Source organism: Astyanax mexicanus, chromosome 2 (assembly GCF_023375975.1).
Source record: "Astyanax mexicanus isolate ESR-SI-001 chromosome 2, AstMex3_surface, whole genome shotgun sequence".
NCBI lineage: Eukaryota > Metazoa > Chordata > Actinopteri > Characiformes > Acestrorhamphidae > Astyanax > Astyanax mexicanus.
Window position 1 is genome coordinate 37,944,354 of NC_064409.1, and position 20,406 is coordinate 37,964,759.

Below are 20,406 nucleotides of genomic sequence, written 5' to 3' on the forward strand. Positions count from 1 at the left end.
CATAAACCATTTGTTGAGGGATCCCATTTGTTTGTGAGGTCACGGTCACAGTAGAACTGGAGAGGTGTTCTTTAAACTGCTACATCGAACAAGCCTAATGCCCATAAAAAGTCATTTTATACCGAAGCGTTAAAATATTTTTAAGGGTTTACACTGTGCATTCGGGCAGGTAGTGTTCTAGTGTATCTGCCAAGCTCAGTTTTTCATTAGACTGCCAGATGGTGAAGCATGCTTTGTCACTGTCATCATTGATTTTACTGCTTCAGAGACCAATGGCTATCCACTCCACTGGTACATCACTCCAGACCCTGCTTGGCAATGGGCGTTAGGGGTGGGAATCACAGGGCTTCTCATGATGATATGATGATGCGTTGTCTACGGTAACAGTGCAATCACAATACTATTGCACAGGTAGGTAAACGCAGAGTTAGGAGTTTTGCCAAAGAACTCTATTAAGAATAGAACGTCATGCCTGAAGTAGGAATCAAACCATTGTTAGCCCCGGGAAGAACAGTGTTCTTACCCACTAAACTCCACCACTTCTATGAGCTTGTGTGGCCCATTGCATTGTGGCTGGGATGTAGTTGTTTCAAGACGTTTCCATTGCTGGGGTTTGTCTGCAAAGATTGCATGTCTCTTTTGTACCTGTTTGGTGGTGGTTGGGAGTAGCTGAAATAGCTGAGCACACTTATTAAAAGGGTGTTAAATAAGTGGCTCCTAAGTGGCACACCCAACCAAAGTGTCCCTGTGATCAGGACATTACTAGATTCTGTCCCTGGTGTTTCCACATCCAATATTGGCTGGGAAAAGAGAGTATAATTGGTCTTGTACTCAGTGTACTGAACTGTGTGGTGTACTTTTGAGAGGAGGATCCAGTTAGTGTTGTTAATGGTCTTGTGTGATATATGTGAAAACATATTTCAAACAACATTCAGCACACTGTAGCAACACTTAAAACATGTATAATGATCTGATTTTGAGGACTTTCTCAATTCTGGACTGATTGCATTCCTGGTCTAAAAATTATTGACAGATATTGGTTACCTAGCATATAGATCCTGACATCTTTTTGTGACTGCCAGTAAATGCTACAAAGAATTTTATTATGAAACAATCCTGTATTCTAACCACTAGGGGTGTTAACAAACCTCAGAATAGTGTGACAATGTTTTTTGCAGTACTGTATCACTTTCATCAACGTTTTAATAAATAGTTAAAATGATTGTAGATAGCAATATTGTTCTTTAGATCTGTCTTTAGTTATTTCTGTCTTAATTAAAAAAAAACAATCATCATTTACTTAGTGAATAAACATATTGACTACTCAATACTACTACTCATGTTTTCAGGAACACAAAAACATATGACAGTTGTTATGGCTATTTAAAAATGAGCACTGGTTTAAGAGGATAGTTTTTCATACAGTCCATGAGTATAACCAACCAGAAACAATTATCAGTCTTAATTAAAAAAATGTAAAATATTGATTGAAAGACAGAAAACTTAATTTTAACAGCTGAAAATTGTAGAGGATTTTTGTGAACCTATTTTGCAGACTAAAACTTAATAATATATCTAAACTATATATACTATGCAATATTTATAGCCGATAGCCTTTATTAATAAGAAGTGAAATTTATATTATAGTAAAATTCTCATCACTTACTAATTGGGGTTCAGGGAAGGTAGTTGCCATCTTGGAAAGTTATTAAAATTGTAAAAGTATAAAAATAAGTAATCTTTTATTATGACTTGGACATTAAAAATTAGCTTAAGTCACATAGGCAATTATCCTAATAGGGTAGATTCAAATTAAAGGCAAAAAAAATTACTTTTGCCAAATTAATTGCAATCATTTTAGGAAGTACTGTATTTTACGGTGTTCTAGAATTGAGGAAAAGTATATGTTGTGTTGCTTTACCCTACTGCAGTATTTTTATTTTATTTTTATTTTTTTACGTATATTTTAAAATTTAATCTCTGGTCATCATCATTGCATATTTGTGTTTGTTTTGCAATTCACTGCGTCCTAACCATAGATTACATGGACTACTGCTTCTAACATTTCGTGAGTTTTTAATTTACTATGACTTTTCACTGGAATTACACTTTGTGGTGTCGTGTGGTGCTCACAGTAAACAAATAAAATTCAGTCCTGACTGGTGTCCCACGGGGTAGTTGGAAACCCTCAAAAACACACTGTTCTCTTTTCCCAAAGCAGCTCAGATGTTAACACTAGCAAAACAGGGTTTATTCTCATGTTCTGTGGGGCTGTGTTTTAGACCTGTTTCATTGTAAAATATGAAAGGTTTTATTTTTATATCTTGCCAATACTTAGAAACTGACTTTTTGTTATTAAGAAAGTGTAATTTGTACTTTACTGAAATACTCATAGCTTTGCAGTTCAAGTGATGTGTATTGAAGTGTCCATCCATTCTTTTTAATGCTCAATTTATTTATTTCCACTCACTATAACATCCAAAGACATACGTAGTGCAGCCTATAGAACATGTGTGCACAGTTTATTATGTAATGTGTACGTGCCATGTGTGCCCGATCGTGCATGTGTAATCTTACCACATAGAGGATGGGGTTGTGAGCCAGCATCTGCCTGGGGCCTCATTTATTACTGCTGTGTAGAAAAGCGTCTAAATTGTTGCGCACGAGTGGAAGTTGAGCATATATTATTAGTGCAGAAGAATTTAACCCAGACCTCCCCCTTCCCTCTTAATCTGAGCTAAGCTTGATGTGGAAACACTGCTTAGGCTTTTTGTCCTGTTGTTTCTGATGCGTCATACCAGTTGCTGCTGTCAGTTTTCATTCGCAGCTTTAGGTTAAAAGCCTTTATTATTCCAACCATGATCTCATGCTTTGCAGAGTGGTGAGAACGAGCATGTCGGGCATATGCTTTCGTGAAGTAGCATTCGTGAAAGCCTTAAAGGATTCATGTTGTGTGCGAATATTGTTATTGTTTGATAAAGCAGCAGTTCTAACCGCAGTGCTAGTTCTTTTGCTGTTCAGAGTATTATCAGACTGTAGTCTGTGTGTTTACTGTGTTAAAACAAGCTACTACGATAAACCGCTAGCTGAAAGAACACTGGGTTACCAGAACACTCAGTGTAGTGCTGTTTTAGGTGGCATTTACTAGTGCTAAACGCTGCTAACCCTGGCTAGCACTGCTGCTAACCTCGCTGTTGAAAATATTGGAAATCTTAGCTTACTGTAAATAAACTGAAACGTTTTACTCATTCAAAAAAACAGTTTTCAGAAGAGAATTACCATGAGATTACCATGCAGCGCTGGTTTGACTTTTTATATATATATATAATTTTTATTTTTATTTTTTTTAAACCAACGCCTTATTCTGTGCGCCCAAAATTTACAGACTGTCTCTTTAAGGAAGGGTAATGACTTACAGCACTACATACTTTATAGCCATTTTCACAAGTGGACTCCAGAATATGTCCAAAAACTAGTTTCCCTTCCACACGTGTAGCATATAGCAAGATATTTCCAGTTTTGTATGTGTTCTCAGTACAGGAAGTGTTTTGTATGACACCTGGCATTAACCACATATTTTCTGTCCAGTTGGTATTTGGATATACTTTGACTAGATTTTGTTCACATTTAGTTCACTAAATTTGTTTTTAAAATGTGTCCCCATTGTGACCAGATGTTTGGAGCAACTGTTTGGGCTTTATAATAGAATGTTCTCACATTTCTAAAATAGCTCCACAAAGGAACCACACTGTACTGTAAGCATATACCAAGCATATACTGTAATACTGTAAGCATATACCAATAAATAAGCACAAGCACACACACAGAATGAGATTGTCTTTGTACTAGAAAGCTGGCATGATCTGGGTAATGCTGAGTACAGGGTTTGCATACTGAAGTCTGTATTTTGAGGGTACTGACCAAATTACAGAGTACCGATTCTTGTCAAATTGAATGGGGCAGTGGGGAGATGAAAGCAGTCTCAAGTGCGGCTACATTTTTCCAAACCTGATGCAGACAATCATCTCTGCAATGTTTGTAACTTGAGTTGCAAAGTTGGCTAAGGCACCTAGCAAACAGCTGGCCAAGTTAAACCATCCATGAGCGAAGAACATTTAACTCAGGAAATGACCACTACTCCAAAATCCCACTACACTATCCTCTCTAAGATCTGTCCTGTTGACAGACTGGAGACTGTAGGGATGTTTTAGAGGCCGAAGGTAAAAAGCGTTTTTATGGTGTGTGTGTTTTTTATTTTTTTATTAATTTTTTTTTTAAATTAAAAAAAAAAATTAATGTTAAATTTTGGAAGTTCTTACATATTGCTACAACATATCATCACTGTACAATGAAAAACTAGTATCTCCATTCTATGGTCAGTAAACTACATGAAATTCAACCTTTGTTAAGACGGACAACCTTCAAACACAACTCAAGATCAGATCAGACAGTTTACACAAGATGCTGTATAGGCCACTCAAAAATAACACATGGACACCTTTTAACAAACACTGAAATACCATCTTGTCAATCTTGTAACACCCCACTAACTATAAAACACATCCTCATCGACTGTCCAGCCCATAAAGATATAAGAAAACTTTACTATCACGAAAATAACATGAAGGACCTTTTTGGAAAAAACCCACCAGGGAAGATTTAAATTTTTTTATCTATATGTATATATGTATGTATGTATATATATGTATGTATGTATGTGTATATGTGTATGTGTGTGTGTATATATATATATATATATATATATATATATATATATATATATATATATATTGTTTTATTTAACCTGTCAATTAAAAAAACTTTGACCAATCAATGTTAGGACCATCTAAATAAATGTGAAAACAAATTTCTCAATAAACTCTCTTAATTATATTGTTTGTGTTCATTTGGTAGAAAACCTAAATGTCATTTAAAAGTTAGACCACAGTGTCCAGTCTCTCTGTGAGGTATAAATGTAAATATTGGCATTAGTTGATATTTACATGTGTAATATTGGATACCAGCATTGGTGCATCTCTAATTTACACATACTCCTTACTTTCCATGTGTAAAAGGGGCTTATTTGAGGACTGGTGCCTTCTGGCAGGATCTTAACTGAAAGACTTGGAAGGAGCAGTTCTGCACATTCACAGTAATGCAGACCAGGGTATTGTCAAGTTACAGCCACTCCCTGGTTTTGGGATATGTGTGTGTTTGGGAAACAGAGGGAGGGTCTGGAGGAGTATCTGAATAGTTTCCTTCTCCATTACAGTTGAGTGAGAGAGAGATTTCCATTTTCGAGTGAAGCTTTTGTGTTTTGTTCTGACTGTGTAATAAAACTCCTGGTGTGATCAGTGTGAATTGCTATTGCTAGTGAGCCTCCTGCACCTGGTGTCTCCACAAACACCTGCATGCATACACTTACAGGTACACACACACTTTCCTTTTTTAGCTTGATTTTTAAATGGATAAAATGACTGCAGACAGACAGTAAGTCAGTAAACAGTTTTTTTTATGCATCAAACATGCCAGTAGCATTCTGTCCTAAACTCTTAGTTCAGACAGTTCAGCCTGTTTGTGAGAATAGCTCTGAGGCGGTTTGAGGGAGGGGCATGATGAGCAGTCACATGCGCAGTGAGTCTCTGCCCAGTTGTGAAAGACTGCTGCTGTGCCTCAGAGCATCAAACGTGAGAGAAAAATGTGATGTGGGAAAATATCACGATTACGCACGTGCCCATGCTAATAATGACTGTTCGGGATTCCAGTAAGCAGCACAAGAAAATGCTGCAGGTGGAATAACAAGCTAATCAGCCACTTTAATCTTATTGTGTGTTGGGGTTCATTAGCAGATTACATTGTGCACATAATCTGCTAATGAACTCAATTAGAAGTTCTCTAACTCTTCTTTCGTCTTTTAATTTGCTAATGTGTTTTACCCGCACTGATTAATAGATACACTCTATACCTCTATATCGTGCCTTGTGGGTCTTTTGATGACACTTGACCAGAAACATGACAAAAGTAACAATGCATCGAAAGGTTTTGTTCTCTTACTTTTACACACACAAAAAAAGGGAAAAATTATCTCACGAGGTGGCCAGTCTTCACTGAATCATCAGGTAGGCTAAGCTGGTTAACATTGGGTAATACTATGATCAGGTTAGTTTAAGGCTGCATTTCATTAATACTACTATTTTCCATATCCCCTTATTTGGTATGTCTTCCTCTTTCTGCATCAAATGTGCATATGGCTCCAATACATCAGCTAATGAATGCCTAGTGTTGACCAACTTGACCTCCTTCTACCCATCCAGAGAGAGAACATGGGCAATTGTGCTCCCTCAGGACTCCTTTTTTTCAAACAAACCACTTCCGATCATAGTGGAAGCGCCTTAGTCCCCACTGTACCACTCAGAGTTTTACAGTAAGCCTCAGTTGAGTAGTTTAGCCACAGTGCTAACTGTTGCGCTGAGCCAGGTTTCCTACACGTAGACGCGGACCTTACACCATAGCCTGCCATATACACACAGCAGCAGCTGTGATTGGTCATGGAGGCATGAACAGAGATGTATAAATTCACTCTGCTGCGTAGAGTGCTCATGCAGGCTATGCTGTAGGCAACGCCTAAACTTGACACAGAAAAATAAATTGCCGTTAACTCAGCAGTCAACCTTGGCTGCTAGAACAGTTAGAACTGTTTAGCCGCAATGCTAACAGCAAGGTTAAATGCTGCAAGGCTAACAGACACAGTAGTTAGCCTCAGTTGGGTTAGAGCACTTAGCCAGAATGCTAAAAACATGGCTCAGCCAGGTTAAGCACCACACTGCTAAAATACACAGCAGTCAGCTTTGGCTGGATTAGAGTAGTTTAATCGTAATGCTAACTGCTGTGCACAGCCAGGCTAAAAGACGCAGTGTTAAAAGCTACAGCCGACCTCGAGTGAGATGGGACTGTATAGCTGCAAAGCTAACAGGCATGCTTAGTCAGGTTAAAAGCTGCAATGCTAACTAACACACCAGTCGACCTCGGCTGAGTTACAGTGATTTAGCTACAATGTTAACAGACACTTCATTCAGCCTCTTCTGGGTTAAGGCAATCTGTGATGCTAACAGTAAAAACAGTAAAAAAACTAAAATAAATCAATCATTGTTTGTTGTAAATTATTCAGGGTTTTGATGTATTTAGCTGAACACATTTGCTATTTTTGATTAGTTTTTTGATTAGTAATTAAGATGGCCAAATATTCAGTGAATCCTAAATGGTTTTTTTTTTTTTTTTTTTTTTTTTTTTTTTTAGAAGTTTGCAGTATTGTTTTTTTTTCTTCATTGCACTGAGTTTTCACGTTAGAGTGAGCACTCTAAAGCTGATTAGAAAGAGGAAGATCAAGTGCTCTGTGTGAGAATCCATTGTTGGATTGGATTCGAGTTTCCAGTGCTGCACGTTTTTGTGGTTTGTTTTGTTTGAACGTGAAAGGACTAAAGGACTTAGTAATTTTTTTCCCTCATCTAAAAGACCTAAATGCCATTGTTTGGTAGAAACATGAAGCTGAATCACGTTGAAATATGAAAGTGTCTGGGATAAACTCCAAGGGGTATTTGTTAAATGAATGCTAGGGTAATTATTGTCAGTCTTTGGTCGGGTTTGTGTGTTTTGCTAACCCAACTCTTAAAAGCAGGCTGTGGAATGGGAACGCTCCTTGTAAAGAGAGAATGACAGAGTGGTATTTTTTTGCCCCTTCTCCTCTTATCAAATGCTGGGACTATATGAGCATTGACAGGTTAGAGACGAGGAGATGTCCCACAGTGCTGAGCTCCAGTTCAGCTCAACTTCTAGCATCCTGGGAACTCCAGCATAAAGGAAAGCTTCCTACAAACAACCCTAAGCTTTTCCTGCACACACATGACTCATTTGTTTTGCAGCAGCCTTCTGTGCTTTAGTGTACAGAATGTCCTGAGGTGGTTTAATCCTTTTATAAAAAAAAAACTAAAAAAACAGGCAAATTCAAAACATTTGCTGCTCAAGCCTGAAAAAGCTTGACTTATTGTGTCTGATTGTGTTCTTCTCTACATTTTTCTCTTTGTAGGCTTGGTTTGGGGAGAAGTTTGAGTCGCCGCTACAAAGCCCCCGCAGCCCCCTGATACCCCGGCATGGACCTGGCTTGGCGGATGTCTTCCAGTATGACCAGTGGCTTACAGTACGCCATGAAGCTACACTATTCCCCATGCAGGAGGACCTTGCGATCTGGCTCACTGGAATGCTTGGTAATATGGAGATATAAATCTCTGATTTCATACAAAATTAGTTTCAAGCATGAGAAATTTAAGTCTAGGAACTGCTTACACAGGTGGTACTGTAGACTTTTAGGGTCAAAGGCTCACTCAAGTATTGTCCCACTTTACATCAGAATCCCCCAAACATAACACAACAGTAGCTCTTCTCTTTATTTGCCCCACCTATCGATAATCTGTTAAATTTTATGTTTTTATGGGCCAATAATCTGTAAGACTGTCTTCAGTACTTTTTGCATGGTGCACACCAGAGTTTAAAAGGCAGCATTCACACTTAACGAACCGCAACTAAAGAGCAACCACACCAGGGTTTTAAACAAAATCAAACAAAAGCTGACAAATATAAACACTTCCATAGATCTGTTGCCTTATTTATAATAGATGGGCATCTCAAAATGAGATTTTGGACATGTAAGGTGCACTTAAATCAGTGAGCATTATAATCCAGTGCACTTTATCTATGAATTGTACCAGTCAGGTTGGAAGGAGCAGTGAAGCCACTCCACTGAAGTACAGCGTTATACAGGAGTTGCACTTTAATCTGCTGCTAACCCTGGCTAGCACTGCTGGAACAACGTTAGCATTACCCCCTAACCGCGCTAAGTGCTTGCTCTTTTGCCGTTGAGAGGTGAATATATCAGACTGTAGTCTGCATGTTTTCCATGTTAAAACAAGCTACGTGGGACAAACCTCTGGCTATTATAACCCTAGCTTAACACTTAGGGTTCCTCAGTGTAGCGCTGTCCGGCAGTATTGTTGCTTATGCTGCTGCTTAATGAAAATCTGGAAATCTAAGCTTACTATACATAAACGGAAGTGCTTTACTCACCCAAATAAACAGTTTTCAGGAGAGAAATATGTGTACATAATTTGACTAAAATAAAATGTTTTTTCCAAAATTACAGTTTATTTATTTACTTAACTTACCTTACATCAATCTATAATATATAATGGGTAAAAAGAATGTTAAAAGTGTTTAGTCTGACTAACAACTACACTGGAAAAGAAATTGACATTGCAATATTTTTTTTTTTTTTACAATTTATGTGGTTATGTATTGTGATATTTTCTCTAGAAATTTTAGGAAATCAGTGATCCAACATGTCACAATATTAATATTGCACTCCATGTGTCTACTATGAAAGTAAAATAAATAATATTAGGCAGATATAATCAGCTTTTGTTTGACAGGCAATGAAAAATGAGCACAGATTTTTATTTATTTATTTATTTATTTTTTCGTATTGTGCATCTAAAATAATGTAACAAAAAAATCAAAGGTTCAAGCAACTGGTGCACATTTGATTGTGCCAGTCTTTTATTTATAAATAAACACAGGCTTTTCTTGCATAAAAAGAAAAGCCAAATTACAATTAACTGTCAATCCATTCGAAAGCAATGAACGGGGAAAACAAGGCAGTGTGTAAAATAAAATAGTAGAAAGACTTGAGAATTTTAAAGAAAAATTGTGTAGTTTATGGTAAGAGTAGGACAGGGACAGCAGACCTGGAATTTGCTCACGTGTACAGATCCTTTTATAAAACTGCACTAACATATTTCTTACATGCTGAACAAAAGGCAAGCTGATCCGTCTCTGTATAATGTGAAAGCTTAGAGAAGTAGAAATAATAGAAGGAGTTTCCCATTCCAGATAATCCCCTTTACATGGCTGACTGCTTATACTCCCATATTTTAGTACAGGTCAACAAAAGCTGCTGCAACTGAATACAACCTGAGGTTGAAGTATCCTAATGTTCAAATGAGCCAGTTCACAGTGTATGTGCTTTCTGTGGTTTCTATAGAGGATGCTTCCGCATGAGGTTCATTTCTCTAGCGCCGCTCCTTGGTTTACTTGGTTTACTGGCTTTGCTTACAGCTGCATTTTAATGTTGCTCTCAATTTAGACTAAAGCAGATAATTAACGATTGGTTGAAGGAATGAAGAAGAAGCAGAAGAGCTTCTTATATGTGAGGATAAGAGTCAAAACATTGAGTTCACTCAGTTCACTCAGACTGAGTTCAGACTTGTTGTGGCTGGCTCTGTCTCTCTCCCTGTAATCCAATACACTGAGTTTGAAATGAATGACATTATAAAAATGAGATTAATGTGCAAACCTTTGCTTTATTTTGGAATGATGTATTTTCTAGGCGAGTTAGTTCTTGTTTCTGTTTGAAGAGAGCTGATGAAATAGTTGGCTGCAATTTTATTTTATTTTTTTGTTTTGGTCTTTGTTTTTTATCAGAGTGAATAAATCAGAGACATTGTCTAAAGTGAAACATTAGGGGTAGTTTTCTAGACGGGAATTAAGCCTTGTCTTAGAATTATACTCTTAAATTAGTGAAAAATATTTATTCTAAATGGTTGGCAGTCCAAGACTAGTACAAGACTAATCCCTGTGTGGGGAAACAAAACACATAGTTTGGAGACCTGTTCACTGGTTTGTATACGACTTCCACATAGAATTTCTGTGTATAGCTTTAATGAAGAGATAATAATTAATTAATTAACAGCTAAAAAGATTACCTGCACTGTAGTGTATAAGGCTGCATGATATTGAAAAAAATATATTGGGGCTGTCAACATTAAAGCGTTAACGCACGCTGTTAATTAGGAATCAGTAATGCATTACTATTTTTTTAACATAAGTTAATTAAGGCACCAAGTTTGACCCCTACTTTTACTGTAATCTGCCCGGCCCCGATCCAACGCACTGATCTGTTGTCTGGCTGAACGATTGAACGGCGTTCTCTGAACTTCTAGCTCAGACCCGGTCAAAGAGCTTTATTCTCTCTCTCTCTCTCTCTCTCTCTCTCTCTCTCTCTCTCTCTCTCTCTCTCGCTCTCTATTTTTTGTTAAGTACATAACTCCACATGTGTTCATTCAAAGTTTTAAAGCCTTCAGTGAGAATCTACAATGTAAGAAAACGCTTTGAATGAGAAGGCGTGTCCAAACTTTTGGCCTGTACTGTGTATATATACGTATATAGACCCGTGACATCACCAGCCCGGCCCTCACCTATGCGCTGTCAGCCGATCACTCAAAAATCGAGGAAAACTGCAAAATAATAATTGGCCCTTTAATTTGGTATCTAAAAAGCAGGAGTCTTAAAGGCTGAAATACATGACCTTTTTACACTGTGCTTAAATACATTCTCAATGATAATCCTAGCTGTCAGCCACCGGAACTCCTACTTAGCTTCTGTGATGGAAAATGAAACTGAAACTGAAACTTTTCGTGAAGCGTTTTGCTTTAACACCTGGGCATCAGTTTAGGAGCTTTGAGATGTCAGTCACATTAAAAAGATAGTGATAAAAATTGGATTAAACCACTTTACTGCTGTAGCCTAATGCAACTGTGCACACTGAATTGCAGCAGCTTTGTACGAGTACACATACCATTACACCCTTAGTAGTGAGTAATTAATCATATCAATTAATACTAGCATTATATTAAACATTTAGTGTTTAAGGACATTTTGACAAGTGAATTATGAAATAGCTTATGTTATGTTGTGTTGTGCTTCAGTATTTGCATTCTGTTTTTGGCAGGGTGCTGAAATTTGATTCATGCTCTGATTCGTGGCTTTGTCTCATGAACTAAACATGCTCTCTCATCACTCATGACTGATCTCTCTCTTTCTCTCACATGCTGTCTCTTCCTCTTTAGGAGAAGAGGTAAGAGCTGAGCACTTCATGGAGGAGCTGAACAACGGGGCGAAGCTGTGCCGACTTGTTGGGATTTTGCAAAGCAAAATTCCCGAGGACTGTCTCTCAGACAAGAAGCAGGTCAGTTTTATAGCCGAATGCAATAGTAGAAACAATAGAAGCAATTGTTCTTTCTTCTGTTTTCTCTTACATTTCTCTATTTAATTTATTACAGTTTCCTATGAAGAAAGTGGCATTTAAGAAAGATGCTTCTCCAAGGTCGTTTTTTGCACGGGACAACACAGCAAACTTCCTGTCTTGGTGCCGGCAAATTGGGATAGACGACACATACTTGTTTGAGTCGGAGGGCTTGGGTAAGTGATGACGCACAATATAAATACTCAATTTATTTAACTTTGCTTTTGTCTGTTTAGTCAATAAACTAAGCAAAGGGGCTTCATTTGAAAATGCAAACATTTATGTACATATTTGGAATTCAGCTTTTTCCATCTCCTGCCCAAATCATCTTAAATTGGCTATGCACAAAAAATTTTGACGGGCAGATGAGCATGTCTAAAGGAAATCACAGGTTGTTTAAATCTATAAGGGAATTGGTAAAATCCTTAGTATTTTGAAATGTAATAACTGGTTCTGTGTTATTACAGTGTTTTTTTGCTCAGAAGGACGGCTTGGGAATGCCCACACCTGTATGATTTGTTATATTTTACATTTCGAATGATGCTGGCCAGCTTGTTCAGGGCAAGGTGACGTGAATTAGCAGAGTAAGATGATAGAAGGCATTACCGCCCACAATGGACAGTTTAGTAAGTAGTAATGATTGTGACCATCAGCATCTGGCAAGAAGTGTCTGTGCAATCAGACAACTGTCTCATAGGCTACGTTCACATTACCAGCCATATTTTTCAAATCTGAGCTGGAGTGGAGAGTAAACAGCTGGTCTGAAGTTCATGTTCAGGTTGAGGAGGTAAAAAAAAAAAGGTCAGGCGGTTTGCTTTTGCTGTTTTTGCAGATATAGCTGCACAGCAGCACCAAGAGATGTGTGGATACAAGAGAAAGCACGTAACGCATGCGTAAAAGAAAAAAGAAGCATAAATTCTGATTTGACTGTTCACAATTGTGTCACATGTCCATGGATCGTATACATATCTGATTTAGGACCACATACGAAAGTGACTCAAATCTGATTTGAAAAAATCAGATTTGGCACGTTCACACAGCCATAAGAAAATCAGATCTGAGCCAAATTGAGCAAAAAAATGGTTACTTCAGCGTGTTAATGTAAACGTAGCCAAAGTAATCATATCCACTTTCAATTCAGAAAGTCCCACATGCATATCACACAGGTCAATGCAGTGTTCTTCAGCATCCATGGGACATGATGCTAATTTCTGTCTCTTGACTTTTGGCATGTCTGTGTATATCCCAAATGCATTTTATTTTATTTTTTGCTATTTAAAAACTAAAAATCAATTCAGGAGATATTTACCAGAAACAATCTAATAGAAATGTATAAAATCTGCTTTACAGGCTCTGACAACAAGTTTACCTAATTTGAATGTAAGGACGTATGCAGTGAACTAATGGCTATCTGTTCTAGTGGGTGAGCCAGAGTAAAGTAAAATATATTGTGATCTGCAGGACAGAAGCAGTCGATAATGGGAACCAGCAGACAGTTGTACAAAATAATCTGCTGTTTGTGTAAAATAAATGAGAAATGGCTTCTGTGATATGCACTAGTAACTAGATGATGCGAAGATTTAACAACTGGTTTTGAGAACTTCAATTCTGATGTGAGGTGCTCCAAAGCAACCAAGGAAAAACTGTAACGTGAAGTTAGGTGATGAATCATATTATTGTCGTTTTAAGATCATCATTATATGCCACTGATATAATGATTAAAGAAACGATTTTAAACAAATAATATTTTTGCTTTTGAATTAAATATTAAATATCCTAAATAGATCAAACATTAAACAAATAAAAAAGTCAGTATACTAGATCATTCTCATTTAATGGGCTCCTCTCACCAAGTAAGCACAGTGGGCAAAATTGAAGTAAATAAAAATGATCGAGGTTATGTGTGTTTAAAGTGTATAATAATTAAATACCACAGTTGTGTCTTTTTCTAGATGTCTTGTAGTTTAAACTTTTATATTAAACTGACCTGCTTGCCCTTGTTTGCTTCTCAAAGTCTTGTACAGATTTGGGGTCAACTAGACATGCTGTACATCACTGCTTTGCATGTCCTAATACTTGTGTCGTAGTCGTGTGTCACCCTCTGAGCTAATTATGTTGTTCTAATGGAAGCTGTAATCGGTTCAAACGGGCATGATGCTGCTGAGGCTAAGCTCTCGCTGCTTTCTGTAAGACGGTCGTCGTCTAAGCCCCCTGCATGTCCCCAGCTACGGTTTAAACCCCACTCTTAATGATTCTGTGGGATGGAGGCTTCGGTCAATTAACCTGAGTGCTCCATGTTCTCCCAGACCTCACTGTGCTACATGATAATCATGCCTCATTCTTCTCACACTGTGTGTAATTAGAGATTATTGGCTGTAGATTGGTTGTCATTATGCTGATCAGCTGATGATAAAATCCACTGCAGGAATATGAGGAACATAAACACTGATATATGATTTCCTCCTTATTCTTACCTTGTGCAATAGTTTGGATTGGTACTGTAAATAAGAAGTCTGTTAGGGTTAGTCACTAGTTTGGACACACCCTCTCATTCAATTTAATTCCTACATTGTAAATTAATACAGAAGTCATTCAGACTATGGAGGAACACATAAGGAATTACGTGTTAAACAAACCAAAATACTCTGTGAAGCATTAAGGTGCTCTTATCTGGGGTGCTGTTAACTTGTGGTTTCTGAGGCTGGAAACTCTGACAGAGGTAATTCTTGGTCTTCCTTTCCGGGGGGTGATTCTGATGAGAGCCAGTTTCATCAAAGTTTGATCGTCTATATGACTGCAAGTTCTAGAAATATTTTGGATTGACTGACCTTTATTTTGTAAAGTATTTTTCCTTTACCTAGTTGAGTAGTACTTCCTATAATATGTATTAGAACATTACTCAAATAGAGCTTTTCACTCTACCTCTTCACAACTTTACAACTGATGCTCTCAAACACATTAAGAGTACAAGAAATTAAATTAATTAACTCTTAATAAGTTCAGGAAAGCTGTTACCTTACCTCATAAATCTGACTGAGAAAATCCAGCCAAGATGTGCAAAGCCGTCATCTCAGCAAGAGGTGCTACTTTGGACTCTAAAATATAACAATCTGTTTTGTTTTACAATTTTTTCTTTTACAGTAGTAAAAAACACTGAATTTAAGACACTTAACTTCTCATACTGTATATAAAAAAAGAAGTTGCTGTTAGTACCTTGTCAGATTAGTTTATTTTTGTTGCTATTTTTAAATACAGTTTAACATGGCAGATTACATGATTGTGTTAATTTATTTTCCTCCCTTTTTTTTTTACAGTTCTACACAAAGATCCTCGGCAGGTGTGTCTCTGTTTGCTGGAGCTCGGACGCGTCATCTCCAAGTAAGTGAATTATCTTAAATAGAAATATTCTTTCGATCTTAAACAGGACAATTGTTGGACATGCCATGTTTCATATTTTTGTTTCTTCCTCTTCTAAGTGTGATGAGAGAGTGATGTTTATATAATTTTTTTTTTTTTTTTTTTTTTTTTAAACCAGAATTTTTATTTTATTTTGGCATAATCGAACAATTAGTCATTGGTACACTGGAGTAACAAACTAATAAGCTCTCAATTCTTAAGTTTCTATTCAGTATATCCTCAACGGAGCTATAAACAGGTTTTAAAATCCCAAAACTGTTACATTATAGTCTTTATATTCTATAGGCTCATAATTTACACACTCTCACTTTACACACTCCTTTCTATCTACTTAAAAAATATGCAAGCGAAAATAAAATGACTAAGTGCTAACCAGTATGCCAGGAGAACACCATGCATTTTAGGGAACCTAAAGAGGTTTCGTTTAAAGAGCTAGATACCTAGAGGAGGACAGAATACATGATGCCAGAGAGTCTGTTAAAGCTTGCAGGTGCTTGGCTAAATGCCAGACCAACTATAAAGTTACAATCGCTTCAACAAGCTACAGCAACACTGTAACACTGCATTTGGAATTTTGTAATTGCTTCCTGGTACAGAAAGAGTGCACTGTATGGTATGTCAGGAAATCAGAATTAGACAAAATATTAAAACTAGACTTTTTAAATAAACTAGCATTTTTAAGCATTTATCACCCCAACAAAATTTACATTATTCGTGCATCTAAGAATAATTTACAGTACTAAAAAAAATCACTCTTTGGAGCCTTTAAACAAGACCCATTTTGCCGTATCATTTGTTTTCCCGGCTATACTGAGTTTACTGGGTGAGTCAGTAGATCAGTGGAACTTGTTACAGCAGGAGGCAGTTTGTGAGATCCTGGAAGCAGCCTGCTGAGTCTTTAGTCTGGGTTTGGGTCAGTGTTCAGCCTTGGTGTCTGTTGTGTCCCGTAAGTGGATCAGGTCTTTCCCGAGCACTGTAGAAAGGAATGCTGTTTAGCTGGTTAATAAGAGGTTCTGCAGTTCTTTTGTTTGTGCTTTGTTGTAATTTGTGGTAATGTGATCTTAGGTATGGCATTGAACCGCCTGTGCTGGTGAAACTGGAGAAAGAGATTGAACTAGAGGAGTCTATGCTAATGACCAGAGACCCCGCCCCACCAGTCAAAACCTTCACTGTGTGCTGCCAGCACGGAGGTCTCTACCATTCAGTGAGTACTCTTGTCTGTCAGTATAAATAAACAGTCATAAATGGAAAAAATTAAGAGACCACTTCAGTTTCTGAATCAGTTTCTCTGATTGTTCTATTTATAGGTATATGTTTAATTAAACTGAACATTGTTGTTTTATTCTAAAAACTACGGACAACATTTCTCCCAAATTCCAAATAATAATAATGTCATTTAGAGCATTTATTTGCAGAAAATGAGAAATGGCTGAAATAACAAAAAGATGCAGAGCTTTCAGACCTCAAATAATGCAAAGAAAATAAATTCTTATTCATAAAGTTTTATGAAATCAGTATTTGGTGGAATAACCCTGGTTTTTAATCACAGTTTTCATGCATCTTGGCATGTTCTCCTCCACCAGTCATACACACTGCTTTTGGATAACTTTGTGCCACTCCTGGTGCAAAAATTCAAGCAGTTCAGATTGGTTTGATGGCATTTGATCATCCATCTTCCTCTTGATTATATTTCAGAGGTTTTCAATTTGGTCAAATCTAAGAAACTTATCATTTTTAAGTGGTCTCTTTTTTTTTTTTCTCTGTACATTTGTGTTCAGGAGCAGCATGTGTATAAACATGATATAATGCAAGTATACCAGACTTTATTAACTAAATTCTGTTTGTCTGAGAACATAAATATGAGGTCATCACCTTTGTCCTGACCAGGATCTCTCTAAACATTCAACATCTGCGTAGGATTAAAGTTGACCCACTTTATTGCGTAGTTAATTTGATTCGGTTTGTTTTCATTTGTTGAATAAACAGCCCCCCTGTTTAGAGTGAAACCCTCATGTGATTTGATCTTATGACTGAGAAATACACTTTGAGTGTTCAGTGCTAACACATTTAACCAACACTCATAATACACAAGTCTATGATCACATCTCTGTTTTCCCACAGTTGTTCTCAATTCCCAATTACTGAGCTACTCCAGGGTTTTGGGAGTTCTTGTGTTCATATTGTTTATTTTGGATTTGACCACATGTATACACACTCTTAAGTTCTAAGCAAAAGAATGTAAAGTGTGCTTTTTTTTTTTTAAGAAATGTAGTATTTAATGTATAAAAGGGCCTAAAATGTATTCAGGACTATTATAAAAAAAAAAAAAAGTCAAAAATTGCTTCTTACATTTGCCTCTATGTACTTTCAGGACCAAGCTGACTCAGATGATCCTCCCTGTAACTGCTCTCAGAAGTTCTCCATCGAGTATTTGGCTGAGGGACGATACAGGCTGGGGGATAAGATCCTCTTCATAAGGGTAAGACATAATGTGTTTTTAAATTGTTTGTTTGATGTTGGAGCACCAGCCCCCAAAATCCTTAACAGCTAAAAAATTCTTCCCTATCTCCAACTGTCCTTAACACGATTTCCTCCACATACCCACATTCCCGGATACAATATTATTTAACAGAGTTCACTGAATGACTAAAATGTACAAAGCTTCCATTCTGTAGCTGAATTAAATGGATTTTTTTAATTATTGAATTAAAGTACATACACTAAACAGGCATTACACTCTTCAAAATCATGTTAAATCAAAGTTTATTTGTCACATAGTTACCTAACCCTAACTAGCAGCAACATGCTTAGATGGCTGTTCAGTCATCAAATGAAGCAAAAAGATAAAAACAAAAGAGAAAATGTAAAAAAAAAAATAAACTAATAATCTGTATACAATTTATATATATAGATGATAATAATATAACTAAAATATAACATATTAAAAGTATGGAAGAAATAAAGAACTGGTCCACAATGTAAGGGAAACTTGGCTCCCATGCATTCTGTTAAACCTGGAAAAAAAACTTTAGGAAAATTAGGAATATTGAGGGGAAAAAAGAACTGTTGAGCCACTAATTAAATGCCAGCTGATTTGTAGAGGGTCTTTCATCTTATGGAACAAAATTTGTACTAGGTAGGTATTAAATAGTACATTCAGTTACTTTTATACAATTTATATTGAGATGCTTTTAATACACTCATTTTATTTTCATGTTTTCATAAATGAAAATCATTATTTATTTTGTAAAGTCCTGGAAAGTGTTTTCCTTTAAAGAGTGAGAATGCTGAATAAGTACTGTAAAGTGCAATCAATCAATGTAAAACATAATGCTGTGCTGTTTTATTTCAAATGACCAAAGCTTGTGTTACAACACAGAAAGCTGTTGTAACAAGTATTTAAAGTATTCATTTGATCAATATTGGCATTCTATAACTAGACACTTTACGTATATCTACAAGTGTAGTGAAAATACCATTAGGTCCACTCCTGTTTCCATTTCTTAATACAAGAACGTTTAGTTTTTTGTTCCCACACCCATAGATTACCTCTAAAAGGGACTAATACTGTTAGGCTGAAGTCTGCCAGTGTACAAATGCAAAGAAATCCTCTAATATTTCTCCTGCTTCTCTTTTAATTGTATATCATTCACAAATTGAACACCACTCCCCCCTCCCCTCCCCCCTGCCACAGGCCAAAAGGCAGGACTTACTTAATGCCTGAAAGTCATAGTGGTTATTTTTAGAATCTAACAGTATTATAAACTAAGAAGGGGTCTGAAACCTTATTTTAGCATAAGTATCAATGTGTCCTTGGTTGGCACACTGCCCTGGAGATCCCATTGACAACCATTATACTAATCCAGCAAAGCCAATCTAGTCTGTTTAAGTGCATGTGCTCAACAGTCTTAGGTCTGTAAGTGCGTACACACACTGTTAAATAACTGCTGAACACGTGTTCAGAATGCCTGATAAACCAAGAGGTAAACAAGCTCTTTTTTTCTGAGCAACAGAAAGAAAACAATGGTAGTTTAAAAAGTTATGTTTAAGTTTTACAGTAAGCAGTTATTGCACAGTGTTGAGATTCATTCATGTTGCCAGGTTTGTATAGAACTCTCAAGGGGGGATTCTGACAGTGGTTTAAGGTCTGAAGAGACTCATGTGAGATCATACAGCAGATCAGAAGTTATTGGGTTTATGGTTAAACCAATAAATCATGCATAATTCATTATAATTCATTCAGTGAAAATGTATTGACCTCCATTACAGGATTACTTTTACATTTTTTTAACTCATCTGCAGTTTTTCAGTCAAATAAAATATTTTTTATCATATATAAATATTTTATTTAAAAATATGTATTTTTAAAATCTCGTTCATGTCTCGTGAACCAATATTGTCTTGTCGCACCCCTACTAAATTTAAACGTAAAAAATCATAAAAAGAAAGAAACACATAGAATGAGAAGAGGTGTGTCTAAACTTTTGACTGGTACTGTATTTTGAATCAGACTTTTTAACCTGTTTTTCCATCTAGTTCTAAGGCAATCACAATTACATTTTAAAATATTTTTATCCAGTTATCCGAGATAAAGCCAGTCTGATGGCAGCACATTTAATGTACATTTAGCTTTGCCCTTTCACAGCAAGAAAGCATCGCTTAGACTAACTCACAAGTGGCAAAACACAAACTAAACAGGAAGCTCAGTATGCAAGCTACAAGTCCTGTAACTCAGTGCTCAGTTTGATCCCTGCAGGAAAACTTTTTTCTCAGAGCAGAATAATAAGGTTCTGCAGGGGACAGGCTGTGAAAGACTGCCTGCCTCAGGCTGCTCATATCCTGTACCCAGAAAATAAGAG

The 20,406-nt window shown here is 36.7% G+C and overlaps 1 protein-coding gene across 2 annotated transcripts in view; it reads left to right on the top strand.

Moving 5' to 3' along the window:
* gas2l3 (growth arrest-specific 2 like 3) overlaps positions 1-20,406 on the top strand; it is a 42,221-nt gene that overhangs the window by 16,690 nt on the left and 5,125 nt on the right. For both annotated transcript variants that reach the window (XM_022671705.2, XM_022671706.2), the window contains exons 3-8: positions 8,084-8,261; positions 11,955-12,073; positions 12,168-12,306; positions 15,445-15,508; positions 16,613-16,751; positions 17,919-18,026. In XM_022671705.2, the coding sequence (XP_022527426.2) occupies positions 8,084-8,261; positions 11,955-12,073; positions 12,168-12,306; positions 15,445-15,508; positions 16,613-16,751; positions 17,919-18,026 (747 nt within the window). The remainder of the gene's footprint in view (positions 1-8,083; positions 8,262-11,954; positions 12,074-12,167; positions 12,307-15,444; positions 15,509-16,612; positions 16,752-17,918; positions 18,027-20,406) is intronic.